The sequence below is a fragment of the Panicum virgatum genome, chromosome 3N, assembly GCF_016808335.1.
Source record: "Panicum virgatum strain AP13 chromosome 3N, P.virgatum_v5, whole genome shotgun sequence".
Classification (NCBI taxonomy): Eukaryota; Viridiplantae; Streptophyta; class Magnoliopsida; order Poales; family Poaceae; genus Panicum; species Panicum virgatum.
This window is the reverse complement of record NC_053147.1, coordinates 33,240,989-33,255,182: the sequence shown is the minus strand read 5'-3', so window position 1 is coordinate 33,255,182 and position 14,194 is coordinate 33,240,989. Positions and strand designations below refer to the sequence as shown.

The window sequence follows — 14,194 nt, the reverse complement described above, 5'->3', positions numbered from 1 at the left end:
AACGAAATTACAAAGTGCGGTAGAGGTTCAGCGCAAAAGTAAACTGCGCGCAACATAACAGGTCTCAACCCAGGTTTTAGCCGTTTTAGCACCAACGGGGGACGCAGCCACCCAAGCCAAGAGAACAAAGCTCAGAATGAACAAAGAAGCCAGCGAAGAATGGAACAGACCGACGCAGCCACCCAAGCCAAGAGAACAAAGCTCAGAACGAACAAAGAAGCCAGCGAAGAACGGAACAGACTGAGGGGACTAAGCGAACTAAGACTAGGAACCAAAGCTTTTTAACGTGAGGTATCTGGCAGAGAAGCCAGCTACTGAAGTAGAACCATCCCCGCATCGTCAGGTGGGGCTTCCTGGGGGTGGAAGAGCAGCGCCGTGTTGTTGAGGGCCTCGGCACCTACCTCCAATTCCACCTTGTCGTCGGAACTCGACCTGACCAATACAAAATAAACGAGGAAGCCAAGCAAATAATTTCAGTAGGTGATCTGCATTTTTTATCCTCAAAGAAAACGGAGTTTCTCATTCTCCAAATTGCCCAGCAAATGGCCGCTAGGCCAATCATATGGATTTTTTTTACGAGCCGGCATAAATCTATTAGCCCAAACCCAGCATTGGTTGAAAGAAGCAGATCTACAATCAGCATCAATCACGATTGAAACAAGACTCCAACAATATTTAGCCATCACACAGCCAAAGAATAGGTGTTCAATACTTTCAGGATTAGCACAAAAGGAGCAGATTTTATCACTCTTCCACCCTTTTCTTGCCAAGTTGTCTCTTGTTAAGATTGCATTCATTTTGTTTAGCCACATAAAGATTTTGGTCTTCAATGGAATCTTTGCTTTCCATAATCTTTTATTTCTATCTCCGGTCTCCGCTTCACACAAAGATTTATATTGAGATAGAAAACTTTCCATCTTTTTCACCCAACCATTTAGGCTGGTCTCTGCTACTCGATAATGCACATGGGACTAAACATATCTCTCATTTTTTTTCAATTTCTCTTGTTGCCTCGTCCAGCCACCGTCTGAAAGATAAATTCCACCCTTTACTAGCAAAATAAGCATCAAATATAACTTGAAATATGAGTATCCATCCATCCATTCTTTTGCCCATAAATGGTACTCCTCTATTCTTTTAAATATGACTTGATTAGTCTAAATTCGAGCTAACAAGCATCAAATATAAAAAAGAACCTTAGTTTTCCAAAATGAAGTCTCATATGAAAACTTATACATTTATGAAACAAAAACGTTAGTGAATGTCAAGTTAATAAATTTGCATGGCTATCCGCAAAAAGATTTGACACTGCCACTAATTTATCAAGTTCTTTTTTGTGTGTCATGATAGAACCTAAGTGATACAAATAATAGGTAAATATCCAGACTAAAGAACCTGAGTGATACCTTGGTACCCTTATTACCTAGCGAAGTTCATTTACTTATGTGTGTTGTCTTTCCTTCTTGTCTCACAACATCATGGAGAAACCAAATTAAAGTGGGCGGAATCAAGGATGCACATTCAGAAGGTAGGGAAGAACTAAGCATCTTCACGAGAGTTAGGGCGAGCTGTGAGACGTGCACAAGGGCTAGGATCGCTTGAGGAAAAGGAATGGACTTTGTTTCGAAGGAATAGATGCATGTGGGTTTTGGGCATGTTGCACCTACTCACTCAGCCGAGACCCGCATATATAGATGTAGGAAGGCACGGAATGGATGGGGGATCACGAAATGCGGGAGGACAAAGTGAAGGACTAGAAACGCCGGAATGCACGAATGACTAATTACTTATTTTAAAATTATGCCTGGAACACCAATGAGCATGCACATGAAACACGATGATCTAGCACCTTTCTCATGAACTACTACTCTCTTAATCCGTTTTTGTTGATTTGTATGCTGCTCCCTTTCCTTCTCCTTGTCTCATGACAACATGAAGAACAAAATTAGAAGGAGCAGAAACGAAGGATGTACAATGCACATTAAAATACATATAATGGAAAATTGGACGTTTTCGCAATAGTAAAGTGTGGAATATGAGTGGGGGAGCGAAATGCGAGGTGACATAGGCTGCGTTCGGTAGTGCTTGCTGTAGCTGCAGCTGCAGATGCAGCAAGCCCTACTGAACAGCTCATAGTGATTGACGGATAACGACAAAATGCATGAAAGATGGAGTGATGAAATCGAGAACGGCAAAATGCACAAAAGATGAAGTGAATAACTGGAAACCACAAAGCGGCGTATAAAGGATGCAATAACAAACCGGGAGGATTAGTTAGTTACTTTATTATAAGTAATATAAGTGAGATATGTCATATGAGATGAGGAGCAGAGACAAGAAGTAGCAGATATGGAAGATTGCCCATGAGAAGCATCATCGATTTCAATTTTCCGCTTCCGAGGATCGATAGCAGAGTAGCGCCAGGGCCGCGCTGCCGGATCGGGTCGCCACGTCACGTGCGTGCGGTGTGTCGGCGCCGCATCCGCCGTCCATTCCATCCAACGGCTCCACGCGTGGCTCACGTGACAGGGACGAGCGAAACGGGAGTAGTTCTTTCTCGCACAGGGGAGGCAGGGAGGGGCACGAGTTTGTCACCCGCGGCGGAGTCTCGTCTGCCGGAGTTGTCGTGCTCGCCGCCACGCTGCGTCCACTTCCTTTCGAGAGGATTGAGCCGTGACGTCGGAGGCGGGTATCAGGGGAACCCACTCCACCGCTCCTGCCGCGCGGGGTTGCGGAAGCTAAACCCTTCCCTCCCCTTCCGCCGCCTCCTCTCGCCGACGCGCCGGCGCTGGAGCAGCGGTGATGAAGCCCTCGCCGCATTTCCCGGAGATCGGGAAGAAGCCCAAAGGTACGCCAGACTCCTCCCCCGAGACAAATCCCCCCCGGGCTCCATGTTGATTGCGCCCGCTGAGCCCCTTGGTTTCGCCGAAATTAATTGAGATTCCCTCTCGTCCGCGCAGATTTGATCGCCAAGGACCACGCATTCAACATCGCGGCCTACATCTCGTCGGGAGCGGTGCGTGCCTCGCTTTCCTCCTTCCCGGATTCCTGAGATTCCGTTGCTTCTGCGTCTCCATTAGAGCATGACTCTGCGATTGAGCTTGGGGCTAGGGTTTTGCACCGTTGTGGGTCCGTGTGGGGATACTGTGCTATTTTACTTGGTTTAGATGAGCGCGTGCGTTGCTCCTAGCTGGCTGTTGCTTGGTAGGGCATGACGCAAGTGCTGGCTAGTGGTGGATGATGGGCGTGGGTTTCTGTTCTGAACTTCATCCGGGAATATGGTTGGATCACTTACTGCTGCTATTGATTGCGATGTTTCTATATGCTTGTGTCGGTAGTGACTAGTGACAATGCTGGAGGTTTGGGGTTTATGAACATGGTGAGGTTCTTCCTTTTGGCGGTATTCGCAGTGTATGAGTTGCAGTCTTTTGAGTGCCTAGAAGATTCCAGTTCTTTATGGTCGCAGCATACGGTTTGTTCAGGTGGCGTCAAGTGTCCAAGAATCTGTCAGATGCCTTAAGAAGACCATGAGCACCTGTTCCCATGAGGATGATAATGTGAAACAAATGGCCCTCAAATATGCCTTATGTGTTAATTGTAACATTCCTTCAATAGCCTTGTTTCTGACGAGGGTTTGTTTCCATGTTTAAGCTTTTTGGACGGCTAAACCTAAGAACTTTTGGTGTCTGACATGGTTCTTTTGTTTCATCAACAAATGCTTCCTTTATTTTGAACTGCATACTGTTTTTTCTTGGCTTTTGTACTCCTTAGCTATTTATAATTGGATTTTCATGTTGCTTCTAGGATGTCATTGCTGCTGCGCTACGTAAACATGTTGAGGAGGAAGCACGAGATCTTAGCGGTGAAGCTTTTCTAAGGTTTATGGATCAGCTCTATGAGCAGATATCTGGTTTACTGCAGAGCAATGATATTGCTGAAAATCTACTAGCTCTCCGTGCTATTGATGCCTTAATTGATATGCCCTTTGGAGAAGGTGCTTCCAAAGTTTCTAAGTTTGCCAGCTTCTTGAGGAATGTATTTGATGTGAAGCGTGATCCTGAAATCCTAGTTCCAGCAAGCACGGTGCTGGGTCATTTAGCAAAAGCAGGGGGAGCAATGACTGCAGATGAAGTGGAGCGACAGGTAAGCCATAGTTGTTTCAAATTTGTTTGAAAATTATTTTTTAATTTTTGTTAATAACCATTCTTTTTATTAGATTAAAACGGCTTTGGGGTGGCTGAATGGTGATCGAGTGGAATATCGTCGATTTGCAGCTGTACTTATTCTCAAAGTAAGTTGAACTGATCATTCTTTTTCAATCTTTTACATGCAAATAAGCCTTCCATCATCAATGTTGTTATATAATTTTTCGTCTTCCTTTCTAGTACTTCATATATTACTAAACATGGGAGGTATTGTTTATATAAAGTAATGTTTGCTTTATTCATTTGTTTTTGATATCCTGTGCAGTGCATGCATGGCTGAACAGGATATACTACCACATCTAGTTTCTCTCTCTCACTAGAACAAAAATGATAAAGCATTAAATGGTTTCCCTCTATCAAATAAAAAATAAGAAATAAAGCAAATCACTCTATGCAGAGTGTGAACACACTATATGGTGTTAAATAATTGCTCATGCAAAAACTGAACCCCTGGCTTGATGTTATCGTATAAGCTTAAATTAGCTGTAGAGGCACTCTACAGATGTTGACTTGTAGCTTGATACTTCTCCAAAATTTGAAGATTGTATTACCACCTAATGCTCTCACTCAAGAAGAAATGTAAGCACAACTTGTTTTTTTTTGGTTATTTACTTGATGGGAGGTAGCACTACATATTTATCTATAAGCTCCAATATCATTACGACCATTTAAATAGTATGTAATACGTAGTTGTATGTGGATATAAAAGCTTTCAAAAAGTAAATCATCCAACTATAAATTTGGAGTGTATTTGTTATGATGAATCCAGGACCTTAATTTGTCGAAACACTAAGGGCGCGCTTGGCAGCGCTCCCTCCGCTGCGGTTCATGCTACATTCTGCAGAGTGTTGCCAAACAATGATTTCTCCGGCTGCTTCTCACCAGAATCGATCCGAGTGACTACCAACTTTTGCACTACACGGTTGGAGTGAAAAAAACCTGCTTTCTCCGATTCGAGGCTATGCCACCCCTCTCCGTAGCACTCGAGACCGCCCACAAGATCCCTCTCCACGCGTCTCTACTCTCCTCCCTGCTCGAGGAGTTCGGGAGTTTTATTTGTCTCCCCTTGCTCCCCTCCCGCCTTTGGCCAGCGGAGCTCGATTCATAGGAGAAGGAGCTTGATTTGCCTCCCCTGCTCACCTCATCTCACCTCCTTGCTCCGGCCAGCGAACCTTCATAGGAGGACCTTGGTTTGCTGCTCCATGAGGTCGAATCGTTTGAGGAGCTCGATTTACTATTCCGCGAGGTCGATTCATGCGAGGAGCTCAATTTGCTGCTTGATGAGGTCAAGTCATGGAAGGAGAAGCTCGATTGCTGTTCGTTGACCCACCGCGGGCCTGCCAGAGCTGGAGCCACAAGGAAGCGCTACCAAACAGGCTATTCGAGGTGCTAGAGCGGCTGGGAGCAGGAGCAGTGTGAAGCTGGAGCTAGAGTGGCGGGGAGCAGGTTCAGAGCTGTGCCAAACACTCCCTAAGAAGAAATAATTATAGCCTATATGGTGAAGAGAACCTCAATTTGTCTGAACACAGTTAACAATAATACTAGTACCAATAAGTTGGATGTTGTGACTTGTGAGGGATGAAATATTGCATGGTTACCAAAAGCAGATAGCACTTTAGGTGGTTAGACCATGAATTTGCAAACACTAGTTCTCTCGGTCTGCAATTTCTATTTGAACTATCCTCACAAATAACCTAGTATCAACTAAACAAGAAGGCTGTTTCATGAGGGACTGTTTGATCTGGAAAATCAGCCACTAGGCCACCAAAAGCACTTTGTGTTAAGTAGCCTTGATAGATTGCTTTGTATACTACCATCTGTTTTCTTCTTTTTAATGTTATAACATGTAATAACCTGTTGAGCCTGATCAAGAAACTCTAATTTCTTTCGGTTTCTTTCTGAGAAAAAAAAAATCAAATTCTGGATTCAAGAAAAATCGGAAGCATATGCACCCTATAAAGATCTATCCTAATGTTGCCTCTGTTAGGCACACACATGCTGCTGTTTACATAATTACATCCATGTCATGCCTTCATCACTTTTCTTATGTCATAAAAGCTTGGCCCGAGCTTTCTCCGAAGCCGTTTCTTACCGTAGAATGAAAAGTTGAGCGGTTCCAATATTTTGCCCCTGCATTCTTCCTCTGGTAGTTTGACCTAGAGCACATAGTGTGCTATGGGACATGGAAGAAGGTTTCTTATTAACCCAGAGGGCAATTGGGTAGCTTCTGATGTTCTAATTTTGTCGTGTATACAATTCTTTTCACCAATCCACCTCTAGCATCTGCCCTGTAATGAACCTTGTACAGCTGTACACTACTAAGTCATTTCGATTACATGCATGCCAGTGAAAAAGATGTTTGTATTTGTGATTTTATTCATATTCTATCATGTTGATATATCTGAAAATTAATGCCAATATTGTTCCCAGATGCACTCTATAGTTTGTATAAATCTGCATTTTTTGTTATTGTAGGAGATGGCTGAAAATGCATCAACAGTTTTCAATGTTCATGTTCCTGAATTTGTTGACACAATATGGGTTGCACTGAGAGACCCCAAGCAAGCTGTTCGTGAAAGAGCAGTGGAAGCCTTGCGTGCTTGTCTCCATGTAATTGAAAAACGGGAGACTCGATGGCGTGTACAATGGTAAACCTAATTTTTTTATCTCCACATTCTTTCTGCAAATTTGGTATCTATGTGTCATGCAACTTGAATATGTGTTAACTCACTTTGATCAGTTAAATGGCTCATTGAAGAATTGATCTGGTTTTCTTGCTTTCGGAACTGATTGTCCATTAAAATTGTGTACAAATGAATCAGAATTGGAAATTAGAATAAATTATTTGCAACAGGAATGTGTACTTGATAATCTATCAAGGGTTGACCAAGGTGAAAATAACTGAATACCATAACTGTGAAAGAAAATAAAGGAATAGACAATATTTCATTGAACATTAATGGCTTTGGGCTTGATGTAGACATGGATGAGTTGCGTCGTTTTAACCTAGTGGCTTCCACATTTTACTGGAATTACTTCCACAATCTTGTAATATAGTTTTTTTTGTACTTTGTATTTTATTCATTGTTTTTAAGATGGTAAAGCGCGGCGTGGTGACCCACCCCCTTCCAAACACCTAGGCGAGTAAGGCGCACGGCGAGGCGGCGCCATATTCGTATCCTAATCTAGGATGAAGCAGCATAAACATACCTACCGCAGAGCAGCCAATGCTATTTGCATCCTACCGGCTACCGCTGGCAGCACAGCAGAGCAGAGTATATCCATGTCCAAGCTGACCAAGCATAAGCAATAGAGCAGAGGAGGGGAGAGGAAGAGGTACGTGCACTGCGAGAAGATTGGGAGGATGAGGAGGCGGAGCGGAGGACAGAGCAGAAGGGGCACGAGCCGACGAGCACCTGGATCTAGATGTAGGCGGACTGGATTGGTCGCAGCAGAAGGGACAGACACGGGAGCCGCTGGACCAAGGTGCGGGTGCAGTTGGACCGAGGCCCCGCGCCGCCAGCGAGGATTCCGGGAGCCGCCGCCCACTTCTCCTTCCGTTTCTTCTTCCCTCTCTCTGAATTAGCACGCAACACAGATGGGGTCACTCGGGCCTGGGGAGGTGTAGACGCGCGATTCCGCGCAGCGTCGTGCCTCTTTTCCACGCACGCGCAACTCCGCACCATGCCTGTTTTCCCCACACACAGAATTGATTTGGCCTTGTGCGGCATCTGCTGGGCGGAAAAACAGCACCAATCACGCCTAGGCGATGACTTTGGATGCCATATATGGGGAAGCCATGTGACCGCGACGCCAGGATTGAAATTTCTCCTGAACGCCAAGGCGGCGACTTAAAAACCATGATTTTATTATTGGAAAGTGCTGCCATAATGCTGCAGTGTGGTTTGGAATTTTGCTCCAGCACTCTGTTGCACTGAAAGTCACCCATGTCAAGCAATGAATTTGATGGCTAGCTTCCCAACTGATAGTATTTTGGTTGCGAAAGTTTTGTTTGGTAAGAAAATGGTTCACATATTCAAAATTGCAGACTTACTCGATACAAACATATGGTCAGTTTTTGGTAACTTGTTAGCTGTTACATGCAACCCCATATATGATCCATGCCAGCTGCTTTTGTGACTGTAAGCTTTTGCAAGCTATGGTGGGATTACCTGAACAGTTGAACCAAAATTTTCTATTCTACCGGTCTAAATTCCTAAATTCATTTGTCAAGATTTAAGATCATGTTGACATTTAAATCTTCCCATCTTTAAAAATGAAATATGGATGGGGTTCTTCTTGGTCAGTTTTTTTCTTGGGACTAAAGGTTATGAATAATTATCTGCATTCAGGAGCCTTTTTTTGTTGATTATCAGTGACAATGTCCAAAGCACATCATTTGCTGCAACTCTTCACCAATGCACTTCTGCTATACAATTATAGCAGTTTCTGTCTTATTCTTTGATTTCGTGATTCTACTAGGTATTATCGAATGTGTGAAGCCGCACAAGTTGGGCTTGGCAGGAATGCTTCTGTTCATAGTATTCATGGCTCATTATTGGCTGTTGGAGAATTGCTAAGGTAACTTACTGGTTAGTTGGTCTTGGATGCCTTTATTCTTCTTATGAAAAAAAAACACCCACGCCATTAATAGTCATTTTGAAGAATGTTTCATCTGTACTTAGTTAGTCCTCTCCATTCTTAATTATTTCTCCAGTTATGAGATGCATGTCTGATTATGTAATTTGTGAACAGTGTTCTATCATGACAGCATGAAAGGTGTAGAACAATATAATTTAGTTCTGGCAACAATGTTCAATATCTGATCCTCTGATCTTGCTGCATGGAATATCATAGGAATACAGGGGAGTTTATGATGTCTCGGTACAGAGAAGTGGCTGATATAGTCCTTGATTATTTAAAGCACAGAGATCAGCTTGTTCGTCGTAGTATAACATCACTTCTTCCTCGAATTGCCCACTTCCTGCGTGACAGATTTGTGACAAATTACCTGAAGGTTATTATCAGTACATAATTCTTCTCCTATAGCTTTCCTTTCCCCTCTAAATCTAGTGTTACAGTGGAAAGATAAGAATGTTAAAACTGTGGTATTCCCTGACAAGGATTGTTCTTCCTCCTAGATTTGCATGGATCATATCCTTTTTGTTCTACGTACACCAGACGAGCGTGCTAGTGGGTTTGTTGCACTTGGAGAGATGGCTGGGGCTCTGGGAGTTGAACTTGTGCCATATTTACCAGCAATTACCTCACATTTGCAAGATGCGGTATGTTCTTGGCAGGCCCTATTGTATCCTGATGTTTACTTGAAATTTGTCATGCTTATTGGACCTTGCATCTGCAGATTGCTCCTCGCAGAGGAAGGCCATCTCTTGAGGCAATATCTTGTATAGGAAGCTTTGCAAAAGCTATGGGTCCTGCAATGGAACCTCATATACGTAGTGGGCTACTAGATGCTATGTTTTCTGCCGGTCTTTCTGATAAACTTGTAGAGGCACTTGAGTCTATAAGCACGAGGTAAGTTTTCCTCACCTCAGTTCCTTGTGTGGTTGTTCTCTGAAGGGCTGTTATGTGACTCCATCATTTCGTACAGCATCCCGTCTTTGCTTCCCACAATACAAGAGCGTTTATTGGATTGTATCTCTCAAGCACTACCAAAGTCATCTACAAGGCCAGGTGCTTCTGGTGGTCGAGCAAGCAGGTCAAACAGTTTGCAGCAGCTTGTGGATTCTAGTAGTACTGTTCTTGTGCAACTTGCACTGCGGACTCTAGCAAACTTCAACTTTAAGGTTTGAAATGCTCTCTTAGCTGACTGATGGTAGTGTTTGGAACTTAAAATATGCATTTCTTTCAGGGTCATGAGCTCCTGGAATTCGCTAGAGAGAGTGTCATCCTCTATCTGGAAGATGAAGATAGCAGTACCAGAAAAGCTGCCTCATTGTGTTGTTGCAAATTAGTAGCGCACTCTCTTTCTGCTTCCTCAAGTTCACAGTTCAGTTCGAATAGGTTAAATCGTATGGGAGGAGCTAAGCGCCGCCGGCTTGTGGAGGAGGTTTGTCTGAAAATTTATAGTTTAACATGCTTGCTACTTTGGCTTAGTGGCAGTGGATGTGTACTCAATAGTGTCTTTTTGGCAAGAGCGAGTAACTTGAATGCATAAATCATAATATTGCGGCAAAAAGTGTCATATGGGTATAGTTAACTACAGATCAATCTCATTTACTATGGTAGCATATGTTGAAGCGCACCTTCCTTTATTGGGGTTTAATTATCAGATGTTAATTTATTGAAATATTCTACACTAAAGCATCACCACATTAAATATTAGATCTGAACTCAGTACTGCGTTACTGCGTACACTTCTTTTTTTGGCTAATTCTGTTGCACACAGATGATTTTTGCTCGCAAGATTGTATGTGAGGTGAAGTTAATGTGTGTAGATTCTGCCATGGAAAATTAACTTTTAGGGTCTTACAAACTTTATGTTGCTATTGTTAGGAGGGAAAAAAACCTTGGAGTCGCATTGCAGCAGTTGTTTAATACTTTTAAGCAGAAATACATCACACTTAACTTCAACCTGTCCCTGTTTAAAAAAAGTATATGTTTACTGATATAGCCCTTGACAGCCATATTCCTATGTGGCTTTTAAATGTCCACTATTATTCTACTGTACAACATGGATGGGCTGTGATAGTGATGGACTATGGATAAAAGCCCCCACCCCTCCCACTATAACACCTGGGTTTTATGGTCGGGTTGGCTAGGTGGGGCGCGCTAACATGGTACCAGAGCCGAGGTCCCGGGTTCGAACCCACCCGGCCACGCATTTCCGCTGCGCGATTTCCCCTGCGCCTCTCGTGTGCTGAGACCTGCTGCGGGCTACGCCGGACACTAGAACCTGCTGCGGGCTACGCCAGGCTCGCACGCCGTAGGGGGAATGATGGACTATGGATAAAAGCCCCCACCCCTCCCACTATAACACCTGGGTTTTATGGTCGGGTTGGCTAGGTGGGGCGCGCTAACAGATAGTACCATGAATGCAACTTTCATAACATATATCTAATAAATTCGCGAACTTGACATTCCTTGCATTAACTGATCTCTGGGGTTTAAGCTGCATGTTAAAGGCACTGGATATGTTATAGGACTTTGTTAAATTGTAATTTGTATTTGTCATGGGAGGGTAAATTTGTTAGTTATTTTAAATAGATGGCAATAACAGCTCTTTTGCCACATTGAATGCCCTTGGTGAAGTTATTACATTCACCAAATAGATGTGAGTTTTCAAGGAATAATTTCACCCATACCACCGCTCGATGTGTACTTTTCATCATATGATCAGCCTGTGTCGATTACATGTAGGACCAGACCCCATATGTCATTGACTAGCCTGATGGTATAAATGAAAAGAACATCTTATGTGGTGGTATGGATGCAATGCCCTGTTAAATTTTGTGTGAAACATTATAATTTGAAAATGTAGAAGTTTATATGCATAGAGAAGAAGGGGAAGAAGCAGCAGGATAATATTTGTAGCTATTTGTTAAAATTTGGACTTCTATGGTCCTTTAATGATATATAAATGGGAAAATAACTATACATTATCTGACTGTAAAACTAAGTTCTATGACCAGTGTTATTATGTGGGTCTGGTGTGAATTTAATTCCTGCTTTGAAACTAGTTGTACAGTCTGGACACTAGAAAAGATGTTTCACCTTATCGATTCTTAATATGAGATTCTTCAAAAGTTGAGACTTGGTTCTTGTTTGTTATGCACTTTATGTTCTTTTGCTGTAGGCTACCTATGATGATAATTCCCTTGGTGCATTTTGATTGACGTTATGTTAATTATGTCTGTTGCTGTTCTTACCTTCACCTGCAGATAGTGGAGAAACTTCTTATTGCTGCAGTTGCTGATGCTGATGTTGGTGTTAGAAGTTCAGTCTTCAAGGCTCTGTATCGGAATCCAGCTTTTGATGATTTTTTGGCTCAGGCTGACATCTTGACTTCCATTTTTGTTGCCTTAAATGATGAGGTACACAGAATGACATGTTCATCTCATTAACTGGGCCTATTAGATCTGTCACCACTCACCAGCTTATCCTTTATTGTTTTTTTCCTCGAACATCCTTATCCTTTATTGCGGTGCCTGCTAGATCTGTTACCAGCTTCTTCAACACAACATCTAACCATCTGTTGTTGCTGTTTATAGAGTATTGTACAAATTGTATGCCAGATATTATGGTGATTTCCTTAGTTGTAATACAGTAGGATGTTTTCCTGATCGATCACGTGCTTTCCATCATTTAGGAGCATTGTATGTTTTTTTTTTCATTTTTGATATTTGAGCAGTTAATAGTGGGTGTGAAGTTTTAAGTCCCACCACGATGAAGTAGTAAACTATGATTTTCTCAATAGAAGATGACTTGTGACTTAGTTGACCAGAAACAGGCGCTCAATATGGCTCACTCTATTAGGTGGTGTTACTTTCAACTGCATGCCGATGAAATTATATTTTCTTGGAGTGTCTTAAATTCGAAACAAGCTGCAAATTAAACTCTGTTGCATCCATGATATGTGAAGTCATGCACTTTGTACGTCCATGAAGTACAATGACCCTTTGGAACGTTGACAAAACTATGTTTGTTTCAATTCTTAGGAATATGATGTCAGAGAATTGGCAATTTCGGTTGCTGGCAGATTGTCTGAAAAAAATCCTGCATATGTACTTCCTGCCCTTCGTCGCTATCTTATACAGCTGCTCACATATCTCGACCAGAGGTTTAAACCACGAAATTTCTGATAATAAGTGTGGTCCCATTGTTACATTTTGTTGCTCATCTTGCTTATGAAAGCCTTCGCGTCATTTGCAGTATGGATAGCAAGTGTAGGGAGGAGAGTGCTAAATTGTTGGGTTGCTTAATTAGGAGCTGTGCGCGGCTAATTCTTCCTTACATTGCTCCAGTTCACAAGGTTAGCAAGATAGATCAGTATTTATGTTTATTTTGTAAATTTTATTTGCTACATCTTTTTTTTTTGTTTTATTTTAGGCACTAGTGGCTAGACTATGTGAAGGAGCGGGACCAAATGCTAACAATGCGCTTGCTGCGGGAGTGCTTGCTACTGTTGGAGAATTGGCCAAAGTGGTTAGTCTTCCACTCTTCCTCCATGTCGTGATGTTCGATCCATTTTCTCATGGTTGATGTCCTTGTAACTAGCACAATTTTTAAACATTTATCCTCCATGTTGTAGGGTGGTTTTGCTATGAGGCAATATCTTCCTGAGTTGATGCCAGTAGTTGTGGATGCTCTTTTAGACGGAGGTGCTGTTAGTAAAAGAGAAGTGGCTGTAGCAACTCTGGGACAAATTATCCAAAGCACAGGGTAAATATTTGCTTATTCTTTATTTTGCTTGCTTCTTGAGTTGCGTGTATTTCACATTCCCTACATAGTTACTGTACTGCCATGCAAGTTTTTTGCAACTAGTATTTGCTTGTTGAACTTTGAGCTTATATTGTTAATATTTATATACACTCTAGTCATAAATCGGTGTTGCTTAATTAGGAAATTATCTGTGTTGATTCGTTGTGAAAAGTACTTTCATAATATCATAAATTCTTTGGATTTAATTATCTGTTCTGACAGAAAACAGTCTCAAAGCTCAGCTTTTGTGACATCGTTGCTGTCCAAATTGTCAAGAGAGAGTTGCCAGCATACCACTATCAACCTGAGTTTTCTCTACCTTGGGGTGTCTTAATGACAGATGGATCCTGGTCCCACTTGTCATTGAACTATTAAAACATCCAGTGCTAAAATTAGCAAACTGGGGGTTGACCCCATAGTATGTTACTATGTTTGCAAAATTCCCAAATGACAATATTTGAGACTGATGGGAGTATGAAATTCTGATGAAGTATAGAATTCTGAGGTCTAAAACTAGATTTATGAACTCAATAAATCCTGAATCTACT

The 14,194-nt window shown here is 42.2% G+C and overlaps 1 protein-coding gene across 3 annotated transcripts in view; it reads left to right on the top strand.

Moving 5' to 3' along the window:
- The first annotated feature begins 2,367 nt into the window (after positions 1-2,367).
- LOC120665756 (serine/threonine-protein kinase TOR-like) overlaps positions 2,368-14,194 on the top strand; it is a 34,805-nt gene continuing 22,978 nt past the window's right edge. For 2 of the 3 annotated variants that reach the window (XM_039945423.1, XM_039945421.1), the window contains exons 1-16: positions 2,521-2,848; positions 2,961-3,016; positions 3,805-4,143; positions 4,217-4,291; positions 6,681-6,853; positions 8,688-8,786; positions 9,063-9,222; positions 9,347-9,490; positions 9,568-9,740; positions 9,817-10,012; positions 10,078-10,275; positions 12,107-12,259; positions 12,884-13,005; positions 13,098-13,197; positions 13,275-13,370; positions 13,477-13,607. In XM_039945423.1, coding sequence (XP_039801357.1) covers positions 2,803-2,848; positions 2,961-3,016; positions 3,805-4,143; positions 4,217-4,291; positions 6,681-6,853; positions 8,688-8,786; positions 9,063-9,222; positions 9,347-9,490; positions 9,568-9,740; positions 9,817-10,012; positions 10,078-10,275; positions 12,107-12,259; positions 12,884-13,005; positions 13,098-13,197; positions 13,275-13,370; positions 13,477-13,607 — 2,261 coding nt within the window. In that variant the 5' untranslated portion in view covers positions 2,521-2,802. Of the gene's footprint in view, positions 2,849-2,960; positions 3,017-3,804; positions 4,144-4,216; positions 4,292-6,680; positions 6,854-8,687; positions 8,787-9,062; positions 9,223-9,346; positions 9,491-9,567; positions 9,741-9,816; positions 10,013-10,077; positions 10,276-12,106; positions 12,260-12,883; positions 13,006-13,097; positions 13,198-13,274; positions 13,371-13,476; positions 13,608-14,194 lie in introns of all 3 variants that reach the window. The other variant, XM_039945422.1, reaches the window with a different exon arrangement.